The sequence below is a fragment of the Haemaphysalis longicornis genome, unplaced genomic scaffold, assembly GCF_048455015.1.
Source record: "Haemaphysalis longicornis isolate Haplotype H1 unplaced genomic scaffold, Haemaphysalis longicornis Haplotype H1 scaffold_4, whole genome shotgun sequence".
Lineage (NCBI taxonomy): Eukaryota > Metazoa > Arthropoda > Arachnida > Ixodida > Ixodidae > Haemaphysalis > Haemaphysalis longicornis.
Genome location: NW_027526361.1, coordinates 97,981,453 through 97,998,976, shown reverse-complemented (window position 1 = coordinate 97,998,976; position 17,524 = coordinate 97,981,453). Strand labels below are relative to the sequence as shown.

General features: G+C 45.2%; 1 protein-coding gene across 3 annotated transcripts in view; it reads right to left on the bottom strand.

Annotated features, from left to right (window-relative positions):
• Positions 1-6,022: 6,022 nt before the first annotated feature.
• LOC144179140 (glycerol kinase 3-like) overlaps positions 6,023-17,524 on the bottom strand; it is a 41,538-nt gene continuing 30,036 nt past the window's right edge. For 2 of the 3 annotated variants that reach the window (XM_077707367.1, XM_077707368.1), the window contains exon 17: positions 6,023-6,757. In XM_077707367.1, coding sequence (XP_077563493.1) covers positions 6,658-6,757 — 100 coding nt within the window. In that variant the 3' untranslated portion in view covers positions 6,023-6,657. Of the gene's footprint in view, positions 6,762-12,593; positions 12,646-17,524 lie in introns of all 3 variants that reach the window. The other variant, XM_077707370.1, reaches the window with a different exon arrangement.

The window sequence follows — 17,524 nt, the reverse complement described above, 5'->3', positions numbered from 1 at the left end:
AATACCCACGGTGACTACCCGGGGCGTTGAGTCGGCACCAGTAGCGTACGTGTGCATCATGGACGATCATGTCCTGACGCAGAGGCTTCGGAAGTGTTGCGCAGGACGGGTGATTGTTGTTTCTGTGATTCTGGAAACCAGTGCTTTTTTTTCGGATGTGAAATAAATAGGTTTTTCCCGGACGTCGGCCTTGGCGTTTCTAACTGAATTTTTATTCACCCAGTTCAACCATCCTACATAAAGCAAAGGAAATTTGGAATCCTGGATCAGGACGAATTTTTTTCAACTGCGAAATTTCCAAGAAGGCTGCAGAGATTTCCCTTGTAGCCGTACAGCTGCATTTTAGGTGTATGTCTAAATTTCCTTCGCAGAAACTTAACCCTTATGGATTTCCCTAAATATGGTCAACCCCACATAATGTACTAATTAAGGTTATTTTGTTGGTAACGGAGGAGCAATCACACCCTCTGCGTGTTATTTGAACAGCACTTGCAAGCGCCTTAGCACATACGGCTGGCATCATGCATAATATAATAATATAGAAATAATTTACTCTTCCCTACTGAGAGTGAGAGGGAAAAGTACTCCCAGCCTGCACCCCAAATGTATCGCAGGTAGTACCCCTCTTTACAGGATCCGTAGAACTGATAGTAATGTGTCAGTAACAAGTTACAAGAATAAAAGAAATCGCACATTTGGAATTCAGAAACTTGGCAGACGAGTCGTACATTATGGCAAAACGACTGATGTCACGTCCGTCATCTGTATCTACGTGAAATTTCTGTGGTGCCAATAATACCCTCCCGAACTTGCTTCGCTTGATTTGGTCATGTCTGACATTCGAAATCGGTCGATCACAGCTGATAGCCTACTGCCCGCCATAAATTACAAATACGGCACACCTGGAGCTTGTACAAACAGATGCCACTGTTTTCGAATGCACTGGAATCTACTCAGTCACCAGTGGTCTTTGCAAAGCAGTGTAGAGCTGTCTGACAGCCTTAGCAGGGCCTGCCGACGGACGACAGTGTTCCATCGGTTTCGTGAGAACTTTTGCCTCTTTCATCGCCTCCCAGTAACCCCACAGGGCCTCGGGCCTCTTTCTAAATAAAGTCATTAATTCATTCACTCTTTTTAGTTTTAGATCCATCATTCGTCAAATACTTAGGTACCCACATCAACTAGGATTTAACCTGGTACCACCCTATTAGTTACGTCACTAATGCAGGAAATTGTGTCCTTGGCTATTTGCATCGTAACATTTCCTTGGCACCATCCATTGTTAAATTATTCGCTTTACCTACCACGGTGGCTGAGTGGCTAAAGCATTATGCTGCTCAGCACAAAGATGTAGGTTTGATCCCAGCTGTGGTGGCTGCTTTTTTGGTCGAGGTGACAATCGGAAACATCCGTGGCGAGCTTTCGGCGCACGTTCAAGATCCCCAGATGGTCAAAATTAATCCGGAGCCGTCCACTACAGGCGCCTCATAGCCCAGGTAAAGTTTGGTGCCTTAAACCCCACAATCCCAATCAATCAATCAATCAATCAATCAATCAATCAATCAATCAATCAATCAATCAATCAATCAATCAATCAATCAATCAATCAATCAATCAATCAATCAATCAATCAATCAAAATTACGTGCTTACAAAACACTCATTATTTCAAAACTAGATAATGGCAACACCCACCAAGCCAACTTTTGCGACGCGCTTGAATCAGTTACAAAATCAGGAAACCAGGTTCATCCTTTCCGAGTATTTGTATAACTCGAAGCGTTTCGGCACTAAAATTGCAACTTTGCCTCCCTCACCTCACCTTCCGTTGAATAATAGCACGTCTGTCTTTTCATCCCCAATTCTTTTGTTGTTCGGCCCCAAATAACAAGTTAATCTTACCTGTTCCACGAGTCTCGTGCCAGTCATTGTAACGTTGCTTATCTGCCGAACACCCACACCACAACACTTTCCAGCATTCATTTTTCGTTAAGCAGCACACGACTCGAAAGACCTTCCTGCCATCATTGCCAATACCATTGAAAGCAATCGTTTAAGGGCTGCCCTAGAATTTTATCCTGTTATGTAACCCTTATTGTACTGCACTAGAAGAATTTCATCCTGCTATGTAACCCTTATTGCTTGTACCTTTACCCTCTATTCCGCCTGCCATTTTGTTTGCCCACCCCTCATGCGATGCCCCTGAAAGGGCCCTGGGGTGTCAATAAATAAATAATGAAATGATCTGGTTTTACTCAAAACCAGTATTTGAGTTCAGTGAATCTTGTCGTAGCGATGTGATATATTTTTTCTGCAACTGCAGTTGAGAATAATTGATGTCTATCCAGGAAACATGTGCAAGCATTGATCATCACCATAAGCCTGCTTGTGTTCACTGCAGAACTACAGTGTACTAGAACAACTCAATATTCTGGAACATCCAAGCAACTAAGGTATAAGCAAGACAAAGGGCTCTCCTACATTACTCCAGCTATTGCTGTCTTGCAATGCCGCAGTCCATTCTTTGCCTCTGAATTTTCTGATTCCTTCCCTCTGCCATGTGTCAGGGTACCCCCGGAGAGGGGATGCACCAACCCCCCCCTCCCCCCCCCCCCCCCCCAAAAAAAAAAAAACGTGAAAGACAAGAACAAAGGAACAGAAATTTGCAGTGCGCGGCACGAGCGCACCAATGAGCGAACGCCAGCGCCAAAACCCCGAGGCACCATGATGATGATGATGATTAGTGGCTTTCCCTTTAAATCGGGGCGTCGGTTGTCAGCAACCGGCTTGCCTGTTTTATTACGTTTACTTGCCCTACTCCCAGCTAACCTATAGATTTGCTTCCTCCCTCCCGGCCATCTCTCCCTCTTTTCTGTTTTAAACTCATCGCCCCCACCCCCCTTTTTAAGTGCTAATGCACTTCTTAAGCGACCCTGAACCTGCGTCCACCGGCGATGTCCGCGCACATGGAGATGGGCGCGCGCAGCCTGGACGCTGACATGGCACATACCCTGGCCACGTGGGGGATTGGCCAGGAATATCCTAGTCTTCCTTGGCAACGGGGGGAGATCTATGGGCGCGCGCTGCCTGGCCGCTGACATGGCACATACCCACGTGGGGGATTGGCCAAGAATCGGGCGTGAGAAGGGCTAATGCACCTGCTTAAAGGAGTACTGACACGAAATTTCAAAGCTGAGATCCGCTCTAGCAATCAAGTACAACGACAACACAAATAGGTGTCTGTGAATAAATGCATCTTTCTTACTTTGTAGTTGTGTGTGTGTGTGTGTGATCTCTCTTTCGCGAACATTACCGAACCGCGCAAATTCAACTCGTGCATTCGCACTTTCACATTCTTCCCCTCGGGGAAATGCGGGGAATTTTTTCTCCCCTCGCTGTTCTAAATTCTCGTCCGCGTGATTACTCCGCCTGCGTACCGATCCCTTCCCTACTTTTCCTCCACCACCACTCCAGTCGCCTCTTCGTCACCTCTAAATATGGCAGCGCGCTCGTCGGCCAATTAGAGAACGCCGCGCAGGATACCAGTGGCGTGACGACCATACATGAACATGGAAAAGGCAAAGAGCCAATGCCAATGAGAGTGCGCCACGGGAAAGCCCAGAGGGGATAAAAGCGGGGCGCACAAAGAGAACCGGGAGGCAAGAAACCGAAGAAACCAGGAAACGGTAGGAGCACGTGCGCTTCAAGGAACGAGCCATGGGGACGCGGCCAGGCCATCGACCATGCCATCCGAGTCTGAACGGGAGCGGGCCGACTTCGCATCGGCACCGTCATCCTAGGTGCACCACGGACCTGTGTCTTCGTGGCCCCAGCGGTCGGGCCACGAAGACACAGGTCGGGAAACAGCGGCCAACGTCCACGCTCCGTCGACGTTCGTCTCGACGGCCCCAAAAGGCTACGTTCGTGCCGAGCCTACCTGGGACCTCCAGCGGCAGCGGCTACCAGGCGGTAGCCACCGATGAAACCAGTCGGGACGCGCGGAGCCCACGCCGTCAATGGAGTGACCGCGCGCATCGAACGCCGGCACCGAAGCGGGACGAGGACGGCTACCACCGAGTCGCGGCCACGCAACGGGTGCGACACGTCAGCGCCGACGACAGCGGGATAGGCCAGTACATTATAGGGACATAGTTGTAGGACACAACTGAGGAGTTTTGGTAGGAGAGACTTTAACTAGGACTTGATGTAATTAGGTGGATTTTGAATAATTGGGTAGAACTTTATTGTGGAGACTTTTTGGGTTTTGGTGTGAATTGTATTTTGAGATATTTAGTTAGGGGTTGAATTTTGAATTGTTTATTGGCCGAGTGCTTATTTATTATTAAGTGGTTTGCTTTAGGGATTTTTCAAGTGTGTATTAAATGTTCGTTGTGTTAAACCTGTCAACGGCTTTCCTGTGTCCATCTCTCTGAGCTGGCAAAGACCTCACCATCCGTTCACGTGACACCCTCCATTGAGTTAGTGAACTGGCCTCATTAGAAAAAAATAAATGTGCAGGAGACAGCATTTCTAAGTTGGTGATCAATGTTGGCCTCGCTTTGGCCAATGTACGGCATGATCAGCCAATGGTTAGCTGCCGGTAAAGGCTGCTTGGGGCAGTGGCAAAGTTAATGGGAAATCCTTGCATCAGGCAATGAATGCACTAGCAAGCAAACAAGTGCCAGCATTTTGGGGGAAAGTTAAGGTCATTACACTTGCAATTAAACGAACTCTGCAACACTTGCGATAAAAACTTTCTATCTTTCACTTCTGAAAGCACTATGAAAGCTGCACTTATTGCCAGCATGGAGCCATAGATTTTCATACTAATATTAGTATGAAACTCTATGCATGGAGCGGCACTGTGCGATTTGCTCATCGCAGCAGATCTGCCTTCTGTTTGCATTTTGCTTTTGTGGTGATTGTTTTCAAAAGTGGCCATCGAGTGCGTTCACTGCAGCAACAGAAAGGAAGTCCGCCAATGGCCACTAAGTCGCTCTAATGACATAATTGGAGTGCTCCGAAAATGCCAAGATTGGAGAAGAGGGAAAAATCTTTTGAGTTAGTTTCTAAGCTATCTGATGGGAATAGAGAGGTAATTCTGGGCTGAGGTATTTTGCGACCCTTATTCTAAGTACTGAATGTGTTTGTTGACTCTGTTCTGAAAGCACTAAAGATTAAAAATTAAAAATAAAGTGTTGCAGGGTCCCTTTAAGACTGGAAGGCGCGCAGCAATGGTTACATGTTGAAACAGTTCAAATGACAGTGCAGGAAGGAAGATGAGGGGGGGTTGTCAACCATCAATGCTGTTCGAGCTGCTAATCACACTTCACTGAGAAGACACTGCCACTCTTGCCTGGATGGGCACAACAGCAGTTTATGCGGTGGTGGTGGTGGTGGAGTGACATTGAGAGACATTTACGACAAAATCTGGAACTAACATCGGACGTACATCATGTTCTACAACGAAAAGAATGTGTTTGAAGATTCAGTAGCCAACAGCCTCAATAGAGGTTTAGCACTCTCGTGAAACTTGCAAGGTTCCGCTAACTTAAACATTTAACGTGTACACAGAAACACAACAGTCGAATTAATATTCATACACAAGTGACCAGGTGTTTGTTATGAAGGGTATTAAAACACCTCCAGTAAGTACATTTTGTTAGTATAGCAAGGTAGCTTTTACATGCGCTTGATGGTTGAAATGTTTAGGACTTCAAGAGTTTCAATCAGCACTGGTACAATCTTAGCCAACATTCCATCATTCTTTCAAGCGTTAAGTTTTCATTTCAGTCAACCAGCTTGTGCGTTCTCTGACCAGTGCGCTTGTGAGAAAACAAAACGGTTGCTGTGGGAATTGTGTCGGCAACAAATTGAAATCTAATCTGCACATTCACCCCTGCATTAAAAGGAGTAACCTGGCGGGTCTTTTGTCATAGTTTCAAAAAGAACCTTGGCAGAGCACTGCTGAGCACATCAACGCACAGCAACCACCTCTAGAAAAAAAGTGAAAAGAAAAACCCTTCAACATAGCGAATGTTTATTATCATCGTCAGCTCACATTTCTACAGGAAGGAAATGCCACCATTTTCTAAAACAACGACAACAAATGGTACAGTCAACGCAAAAGTAGACGTCAACGAATCACATTTAGCAAAGGACTGGTCCTCCTATTCCCTAACACACCACCACCTATGGTTAAAAGGAAGGGTGATGTGCTGAAATGAGCAGTACAATAAAGTGCTCCGTGCACTGCCACGTATATTATCACAGCTTCAAAGGTCACTTCAGGCTCTACAAGATGGCGACGCAAACACTGCTGCAACAAGCTTCGGGAAAAACACAATAACGAAAGATCCACAGCACTCTCGGAAATTAGGAGATGAACAATATCTGCTACTTCCGATGACTTCACAAAAAATTGTGTCCACCCAAGCTGCACTTAAATGATGAGAGGTTGGGACGCAGGCCTCATCATAAAAATGACCTTCCACAATGCCACTCCCCCATGCCCCTGTGCATCTCAATATATTGGGAACCTGCCGTATATATTGCCGCCAAATTCAAACAAGTTGTCTGTGCTCTTCACAAAGTACTAAGAAAATGCAGTGGTTCCTGAGAACGCAGTCCCCCGAATTCCACCAGTGAAGCACCAGTGTCAGTTCGGTAGCTTCGCCCAGGCGTTTGCCAACATAAGTGTCGCAAAAGACGAAGTAACGAAGAGTCCGGCTGGAATGGATGACATCACCCACCAACTCCTTCCTGGGGAAAAAAACAGAAAAACAGAAATAGAAGTACATTGCATTAGGCCAGGGCTTATTAAGGGATCACACACATGGTTACAGAGCATGCATCTTTGAGTCCTCAGTACGAACAAAGTGGAAGTACACCAGGAGTAAGCATCATGTACCTTTAATGCCATTTTACCTGGACTGTAAGTCTGGTATAGAAAAGAAAAGGAACAGCAAAAAGGCAAAAACTTAAAAATGGGAACCAAGTGTGCTGGTTGGAATTGAGGGTCAGCAAATGAAACGCCAGCAAAAAGAAAAGCTACAAGTACTTTGAAGACCAATAAATGTTCAAACCAGGGCTGGACACAACAGCCATATCACTCTGCCCCCAACCTCCGACTGTGATGCCTAAAATGCCGGGAAATGTAATTTTGTGTGCGCAGACATTTTTGGCATGGATGCTACAAAATCGAATTTATGCGCTCTCAATACCAGGGATGGGTGAATGGTGAATTTGAGGTTCGAAATGAATTCGAACCAAATAGTGCCTTTCAAATTTCAAATCGAATAGTTCGATTCGTACACATTACAAATTACAAAGAAAAATTACCGTAATTACCCGATTCTAACGCGCCCCCGATTCTAACGCGCACCCGATTTTCCTGGCAAAAAAAAACCGAAAAAACTTGCACCTCCGATTGCAATGCGCACGGAACTTTGTGAGCCAGAAAAACGAGTGCGAGAGAAACGGGCGATTTATTTCTCGAAGTAATCTCACTCATCTCACTCCTCGTCACTCCCCGCTGACCACGGCGTCCTTGGTGCCGTCAAGCGCGTTCGCGATGCCACACTTCTGAAGGAACGTTCAACCATGATCAATGGGATCGTGGCCCACGCCTCGCACGCACATCCCACGAGCTTCTCCAGAGGCGCACGCTTATGCCGACCGCTCGTTTTGAACGCGTGAGAGCCGCTGCTGCCATTGCTGTTACCAAGCGCGCAAATGGAACGATTTGACGATTTGTGTGAACGCCGATAGAAAAACCTAGGCCCCTGTGCTTCCTGCATCCGAAAAAATGTTGCTAAAAGCTTTGGCGCCATCTTGAGATGGCGATGGCGATGGGTGGGACAAAATTTCCGCTGTTTCGGCAGTTTAGGTTTCGTATCCAATTCTAACGCGCATGCGATTTTTCGACCTATTTTTCCGGAAAAAAAGTGCGCGTTAGAATCGGGTAATTACGGTAGCACATTGTGACCAGACTAAGAATTACAACTCATGTAGGCACAGCACTTTGTGAAACTATTAACACGTGAGTATTTATTCAGAAATTACATGCACAGCTTTCCTCTACTGTGTTCACAAGTTTCCATGAAGAAATACTTGTTGCTCCACAAGCTCCAACCTCCGGGGGGAGAAATAGCTCCCGCCGGCTGCTGGCAACATTTCCTGCATGCTGTCCAGATCGTCCTCTCACTCCTCGCCTGCATGGCAGGAATTGAAAGGTACTTTTGTGCCACTTTGGCCAGCGCTGGGTGAAGCCAGCTGCCACGGTGCCTTCACCGCTCCAGAAGGTTTTTAAGACCGTGGGAGCACAGGGGCACACAAGTAGTGTGTCACTTGTCTGTCACAGCTCACGCAGTGAGCTGCCGTAATTTTTTTCTAATTTACTAAATTCTCAGCAGATACTGAAAACAATGTAAATACAAAAGTGATGGGCCTACTTAGATCAGAAGATTTATATTCAAGCGGAATTAGTAGTCGCCAAAATAGAAAGGCGGCACGCAGTTGGCTCCAGAGTTATGAGCGCTACCTAGAAGCTCCACTAAAGAAAGAGTATGGTAGCCACTAGTAGTACCTTTGGCCGTAGCCAACCAAAGTGCAAGTTACGGGCCACCATTTTGAACAGTGTTCCACTAATTTCGTATCAAATTGGCAGTACAAGTGCACCGGCTTGGTGCCGCTATGTTGTCAGCGGTGTCATTTTAGTGCCGCCTTTGAAAGGAAAGTGTGATGGTGGCTGAGAGCTCATCCAAACCTCTATTCAAGGCAACAACTTTGCACTGGTGATAGGAATATCCATGTTGGCAAGGTCTGGCGACAAGCCTGGAATGACATCTTGGAAGGCTTGACCGAAAAGCCTTGGCTTTTGGCTGCCAATTCGGGAGAGCCAAATAATTAGAAAATATCAAATACCTGCATTCGGGTCAAAGCGAATAATGAATAGAGAGCAATTCGATCGAATATTCGACAACACCGAATATTCACCCATCTCTACTCAATGCTGAGGTTCAAACCAATGCCTTGCAGGCGGAAAGGTGGGGATCCCCACAGCAGTGCCATGAATACAATGCCAGTTTGACAGCACGACACTGCAGCTTCCCGATATACAAGTTTCACAAAATATTCGAACATTTCAGGCATATTTCTGTGCTGACAGAAACACAGAAGAAGTAGAGTTCAAGCGCAATCTGCATGACCTGCAAGTTTTTTTAGTTAATTATTCTTCTGAAAGTCTGATGGCCACATCTAATATTTTGGACAAACGTTTGCATAAGCAAAGCTGATACTATGGCAGAAGGTCACTTCTGATGTAAATAAACCATTTATAATGCTTCGGCCAATCCCCTAGTGTGGACACGTGCTACACCATAGCTCATGCCGATTACGAGATTGTGGTTGCCGACTATCATTGGCATCGTCACTTCGGTTTAATCTTCCCGAGCAATTCTTTTTCTGAACATCCGTAGACCAGAAGCATTGCAAAGTTCTATGGCCATTCCCACCTCCTCAGCTAACCCCTTATGACATGGGCCTTCTCATAGCCAATGTGCATGCACTTTTGTATGTGTCCCACACAGTCATACTCCCTTTGTTTTGTTTTTTTTCTGTTTCAGACTGCACAGAGATGGTGCACTTGTTTTGGGTGCAACAAGCTGCAGATTCCTATTCCATTGGGATTATTTATCGATGAAGTGCTTACGCTGGTCTAATATGTCACTCTTCTGTGATGCTCAATGATTATTTCCAGAATAAAAGCTTATTTATCGGAATGCCAGCACACATGCATGCAATAGCACAAACTCAACGAATCCTCTTTAACACAAACAGATGACAAATTCGCTACTGAGGAGAAGGATCATGAAGTGTCATTTTGCTTTGCTGTCTGCTCATCCACCCCTGTGTCTTATGAGCAGAGGGCCAATGTTGCTGATGATGACTTGTGGCATCATTATCATCATCACAAGCCTGTTGATGTCCACTACAAGACGAAGACCGCTCTCATGTTCCTCTCTCAAGCTGTTCTTGTCTAGCGACGCACTAGTCCCATCCTTGCCTTCGAATTTCTTTATTTCATCCGTCCATCGGTTTAAGTTAACCAAACTTTTTCTTGAAGCCAGGCATAGAATCGTCCTGTACTAAAAAGAAGAAAGCCTCTACATGTCTCTTTAGAATCTACCAAGGGAATTCTAAATGTCTAGTAACTTCGGACGCTGCACTTAAAAGAAAACTGAATGACTTTGGGGCAAGATGCAAAGCCTTAGACCATGACTGCCTTGTTGCCTTCACCCCTCAAATGTTCAGCTTCTGCATCTTCCCCCTGATAGTTTCTGTGGTGAGACACTTGCAGGCATTCTCTGCTCGTTTCAGTATCTAACTAGTCAGATTACCACACCAGTCGATTCCTCGCAGCAGCACGTGCCATCACTGTGTTGTGCCCATGGGCAGGTTTCTTGCATCCCATCCCCTCAAAGATAGCATGCTTATGCTAATTCCCTTTACAACATGAAACAGACCTCACTGACCATGACGAAATGCGTCAAATGCATCAGATTTTATATTTGTGGGGTTTAACATGCTGACACTACTCAGGTGGTGAGCAGCGCCGCAGTCAACAGGTCCGGATTAATTTTGACCACCTGGGGATCCTTAATGTGGGCCAAAAATTCAGCGCATGGGTGTTTTTGCTTTGGGCCTCTGTCACAAAGCCGGCCGCCGCAGCCCAGATTGAACCCGTGTCCTTGGGTTCATCAGCACAACACCATAGCCACTAGCCAGATCCATCAGAACAATCAGTACAGGTGTGTTACACAAGCCAGGAGCTGCTGCCCTGGATCAGTCAGTAGTGCCTTCGCTTCGAGTCCATGGATCAAAAGAGAACAGGAAATCAAGATCCCCCCCCCTTCCTACCACAAGGTGAGGTTGACTATCCAAAGGTGACAGTCGATCACATTTGATTGGCTGATCGTGGTAACAAGTGTCGTGCTCACAGCAGGAGAGGTGATTACAAGTTGGCAGTTGTGCTCAAGCAAACCGCACCGTGGTGGCATTCCGCAAAATGCTGATTTTTGCATTGATTTTCACGATTGAAAATAGGGGGTGCAAAAGAAAATTGAAAATTTATGGCTATTGTTGGGGAGGTGCATTCATGATTTGAGTGTGTCTTCTACGCAAGCCAATACAGTGTCTTACTCTGTGGTCTGAACTTGTTGTATGCAGTGTACTGCTGTTGCTGTGGGAGCGCAGTAATTGTGGTGCAACTACACCTCCAAATGCTTTAATGTTTCAACTAGTCTAGCAAATGGCTAAGACAGGTTAATCAAGCAAAAAGCTTAAAATTGCAACAGTGCGATTTAAAAACTCAAAGCAAATGTGGACTTGTTGTCCCTTGGTGTCGCGGAACATCAAAATTAGTGAAACACCGCATATACCGCGAATATTTTACACTAGGTTGGCTTTCAAGTCATTGGCTGGAAATACACAAGGCAGGGACATAAAAACACTGCCTCCCTCACAAAATTTCCAAATATTTGGCTGCAGCCGCATTCTGAAAGTAAACCTTAAAATACATTAGCGTTTTATTCGTGTTACGGTAATGAAACCGTCATGCACTCTACAAACCAGAATGCCCTCACCACAGAATTTCACCCTCATTTCACACAACGGACTTCTGGAAGCATCATACAAGCTGCGATGCTCTAATGGAGGCTAGATTCTAAATTTTTGTAAGATGAGCCAGTCTTGTTCTAATTCCCTAATGTAAACACAGCCCCTCTAAGAAACTTGTAACTATTAAGTCAACGCAAGAATAGTTGTTCTCCGATGCCTCTCAAGAACCACGATAACAGGAAGTTCAATTAAAAGTGGAGAACGTCAGTGGCTAAATCTGTTGCATCTTGCTCCAGCCTTTTGCTGAAACAATCTTTCACATATGTGCAGGGCATTTAAAAAAAACTTGCAATGCCCACTCCTTTGCAGGCATTTTCTTTTTTTAAATGATTGTTTGTTCCTGTATATTACCGGCACCTTCGACCAACAGAGAAGTCGAGTCGGCCTTTTAGCTTTACATCAAAGCTGCTTTCGTAGGATGTGGTACTATATTATGTTTCACCCTGAATTAGTCTCCGACAGGGACTGGTTCAAATAAAACAGTTCCTCATGAACTTCCCTCACGTTGCAGCCCACAGCAAGCTGTGTTCTTTGTGTAACAGATTTAAGGTAAACTTGGCAGAGCTCAGAAATGAACCAATCAAGCTGTTGATGTCGGGCAGTTATTGTCAGGTGTAGTGTATGCACAGGAGGCATGCTATGCATGCAAAAAGGTACAGCGTTCCCGTCAGAAAAGATCCAATGCCTTGGTTGTTTCATCCCCTCAGGTGCCAATTATTTTAATTAGGGGACACTGCTGCAATAACCGAAAAAAAAGAAAAAGGTCACGCTTTCATGCAACCTCCACAAACACTAAGGGTCAGCGGGCTTCAGGCACACCAAACGAACGGCACTCCAACCCTGAGCTTCGGCAGCGGTTCTTGTACAAACGATTCGTCGTTAGCCAATCTCGTTAGCAAAATCATTAGTGCCCACCAGTTTATTTTCCTGGCATCCATGCAGGTGTGTTAGACTCGTGCCTTTCCACCTGAACAGAAGAAACAAACAAAACAGAACAGAATGGCTCACGAGCAATTAGCAGCCACTTAAGTTCTTTTTTTCTTCTGCACCGTTTTATTCAGCTGGGGTGAGAATTCAAAAAAAAAATAAAGTCATGCAGGAACCTTCATTTCCGAAACTCGCAAAACCATTCAAAACGAAACACACAAAAAAGACAAGAGGCAACTGACGGATTTGCGTGTTGGCGTCTGGTGTTGGGGTGACATCTAAATGCGGTCAGTAGACTTCGTGTTTGATCAGCAAAAATTTAACTTTGCATGCTAAAGCTAAAATTAATGTAGAAGCTGAAGGTACGTGGTGCGGTTATGTTGATCGTACCAAGCTAAAACAGTTTCGAAGTGCAGTGGCAAGCACCTTCAATCCTCTTTCGATGTCACAACTTGGCGTAATGGGGAAATACAGTAAGTGCTGGTTATTTAGTACTCTGCTTAACATAAAATGGCTGTGTCAGCCAGTAGCACAGAAAACAAGAATAACGTAAGCACTGTTGTAAAACCATGCCTTCTCAAGCATTGATTTTTACACTCTAACAGCGCATGTTAGAGTGTAAAATCACTCTAATATGCAAATCACTCTTGGCATATGACTGGCATGAAGTACATTGCCGCTGAAGATCTTTCTGTCTTGATTGCCCCCAGTGTTTTCAGAATGCTTTCTGTTGTCTCCGAGAGCTTCCAAGTTGTCTGGACAATAGATATTAACAGAATTACCGTATCTACTCGAAAATAACGCGAGGTGTTTTTCCGAAATCCGTAGTCAGTCTGAAAGTCATACCCCGCCTTATATTCGAATAAATACGGTAATTATATATACATAAACATGTGGCGATTTTTTTTTACCCCCCAAACTGCACCCTTGGCTTATAACCGTGACTGCCTTATAATCGAATAAATACAATACTACCAGTAACTGAAGATAACAGTTTTTGAAGAGGGTAGCACTTTGAAGACCGGAAAATGCGTTTGAGAAAATTTTCCTTGTCTAAGCAGCTGTTGTTTGTGGGTGAATTCTTCACTTTTCGAAAAACTAAGTAAAAAATAAGGGGAAGAAGTTTGCTCAAAAGCACTCCTGTGATCTAAAAATTTTCGCTCTTGAAACTACCAGTGCAATACTGAAAACCTCAAGTCTCCCATGGATGTACAAGAATGTGAAAACATGCGACGGCTTAGGCACATGACTGACACAAGGCGACTACTGGTTCAAGATGAACAATAAGGTTGGATTAAAGCAGCTGATATTGATGAAGCCAGACAAAGCTGCAATTATCGCAGCCAGGTTAGAATAATGAAGCTGAGCCAATCCTCAAAAGCATACCCCACGACAGCCAGCTTTAAATGTCACTGCTGCGACTACAGGCTTCTAAATGACTGCACCGATAAAATGCCCCACGATGCCGAAAGCTACCACCGCTCATGTTCTGTAAATCAACCTCCAAAACATGCAAGGATCCACAACTGATAATTCCAATCCAGCAAGATAAAATGGAGATCAATGAGCATCTGGTTCTAAAAACAGCTTCATTATGAAATAAATTTGAAGATGCTGGATACTATAATAAAGTGTAATTACCATACTAACACGAATTTTGATATTGAAAGCCAAATTTTCGATATTGAAATTTTGCTATTGAAATTTTGATTTTGACATTGAAAGCTGAATTGATAGCTGAAAGCTGCCTGGACTGTGTTATCACGAAACTCCCTACTTCCATAAGGAAGGAATACACATGCAACTGGATGTGATTTAATTCTAGACCCTTCGTCCTATAAGTCTCCCTCGTTGTTAGAAACACGGTGCTGCTTGGCAACAACACTCCTGCAATGCCATTGGTTTTGCTTAACAATGTTCTTCTAGAGAGCTAAACGAACTCATCGACTAGAGAACTAAATCAATTCATAGTGACCTTCTCTGAAATAGTCAATTATACATTCTTAAACTTTTTTGCACGAAGAAAGAAGTATTTCAGGAGGGGAATCCGCTGGGCTGAGACAGCGCAGATGGGCATGCCGGCACGGTAATGTCACTGTTTGGCGAGGAGGAAATGCAGCTTGCGGAGCAGCACAACAGATGACGCGTCAAGCGCGTTGCCATAGTTTACGTTCTTCTACGGACGCGACGCACAAAAATCGCAATATCATCGAATATATTGTGAAAATTGCCAGATTTATTTCTGTAAAATAAATAAATTGAAGTGCTGGACATTCGAGCAGCAGTTATTAATAAATACTGCCCCAGTTATAAGTCGCACCGCACTTGAAACGAAGCACTAGAAGGAATCTCGGAGCAGACGACATCTCCCGATGCCGCTTCTCGCCACGAGCGGTTCTTTCTCGCCGCTCTCTCCTTTTGCGGGCTTCTTAGATTTGTGCACGCTTATCATGTTCCACAGGCAGGGCGGGGAAGTTAGGACAGTCTAAATATGAACCAATGGCATAGAGGTTAAGAACCATCATTCACTGGAGCTCGTCACGCCTAGCTTCTCAACCATGTTTTTTTTTTATTGCAAGTTTCGTGTTCTAAAAAGAAATCACGATCCCTTCGTCTAGCGACAACGATGTTTGATACGCGAAGATTTCTTCAGCCGCAAACCGACTCAATGAAAGTCCAGTCGCGCGAGGGATTCTCGGCGTCATCTGCCCATGACGGCAGCCGGGTATGCACTGACTGACCTTGAACCGGCAAGCTTTTTCGAAAAACGCGCTGCGCTCGGTTTCTCGTGACAGAGGGCGCGTCGGTGCCGTGCCCGGCGCCGTGACTTTATCGCGCCGCTGGGGCAAGCCCTGTTGCGCCTCCTCAATGCTTCTTGCTCCGTGCTCTTTTGCAAACACGGCGCCCTTGCAATTTTTGTTAACTTGTTCAGAGATAGCAGAACTGCACCTGTCGGAAACAATGTCATAATGCACATTCACGCCCTGCCCAGCCCTGGTTTGAACAATGCTTTTAATGGCGAAATGCAGACAAAGCACATGGGTTAGCAGAGGCCAGACAGACATCCACCTTATGGCGTTCCTATTGCCTCAGATGACAGCACAAATTTGATGATTGTGGGCTTTAACTAGCCGAAGCCACAAGTGGGCTATAAAGCGAGCCGTAGTGGAGGGCTCCAGATTAATTTCGACCACCTGGGGATCTTTAACGTGCACCCAAGTTTCGACATATGGGAGTTTTCGCCTTTTGTCTCAATCTGGAAAGCAGCCATTGCAGACAGGACTGAACCCGCGTCCTTAGACTCAGCAGCACAACGCCTTCCCCTGAGGACAGCAAAAATTGGCTGGATCTTACTTACTACACAATTTTTTTTAACACCAGCTTTGCGTGGACACAGTGGGTTGTAATGCTGCCCGCAAAATAAAAGTTCTGTGCAAGGATTTAAAAAAAAAAATTATAGCCATTCCCCTCAATGTGAAAGCTTCCGGAAGTGCAGAGGAGTGATTAGCCATAATGGGCTGCAGCGCCATTATCCGCTCACTGCTACCACCCAATGCCATTCAAATTTCCCGCCTTTGCAGTGCTTGCGTGCCCCCTGCCTGAAACTGCGCCAGCGGCAGTTCTGTTCCTTTTGTGCTTGCTTTTCCTCCCGCACTAGACGGCTGGCACTGCCACTTTTTTCCGCTTACTATCGTAACAACCAACCCAAGCAGCGTTCCTAAAATGAATGCGGCCTTTGCCGGTTAGTTACGCACAATTTGCCTTAAATGTCCCTTCAGTTTTTTTTAGGCTAAACAACGAGATGTATGACAAGCACCAGCGGTTCACGAATTTCGAACGCTTATGACTATATATAAACCGCTTGGCTTTCGAAGCCTCTGGGTTACGCCGCGACGACGAAACGCCATGTGGCTCTACTTGGGTCCAGCGAGCGAACTACAGCAACAAGGCGAACCCCAAAAGTGCTCTGCACTTAAAAAAAATAAGTGAATGCCTACAAAAATAATTTTCTTAATTGTAGGCAGGGAGAATGCAATTTCTATACAAAACTGTGGCTTGGGATACACTGATGAAGTGTAACCTTAGTGGGCAGAGAAGTTGGCTAAAAGGAGTTACTGCACAACAACAGCACTTGAGGTGTTGTCCAACTAGGCGTTGGTTAGAAGTTACCATGAAATATCATAAATTCGCTTTAATATTCATTCCAGAGGAATACAAATCAGAGCCCCCCTCCCCAAAAAAGAGTAAACGCTGCCACCACTCCAGGGTTTCAGAGCTCTGCACCAGGAAGGTTTAGTTATTGGTAAAGATGATCCCACAAAAGCAGAGAGATAGAGAAAGAGGGCAAAAGAAAAATAACCACAGCAGACCTTTTCCTGATAAACCTGTTGAGTGCATAACATGGGAAAATCAACTGTCTGGCTGAGCAAGTGAGCAAGAGAGCGAGCAAGCAAGTGAGCAGGCAAGCGAGCAAGGAGGCATTTCTAGAATGGTGCACGGAAGCCTCATGCATGCATTCATGGTCAGTGCCTTATGCAATGTGGTTCTTTCTTTCCCACCCGATGACTCTAGCACCCGACTGCCCTTGGGTATGGGCCGTAACTGCCAGGTGCGATTTTTCTTCTAACATATGGACGTTTTGCCATCTGCAGTTATGAGCCATGATCAATTTTTCAGGAGCCTCTCTGACTTCATAAAATAATAAAAAATGTAAAAAAAACTCAAACTTTCATTATTAAAAAAGTAGTTGCAGCCAAGTGGTTATGATCTTCTGCCTCAGAACTTGTAGGGTGGGGTTTGACCTCTAGTAGCAACAAGTGTGCTTTATTTTCATAATTTGGGAAAAAAAAAAAAAAAAAAAAGTTCACTGGTGCATGCACAAAACTTTTTCTGGTGGGCTGGGCACTGCTAAAAGCACT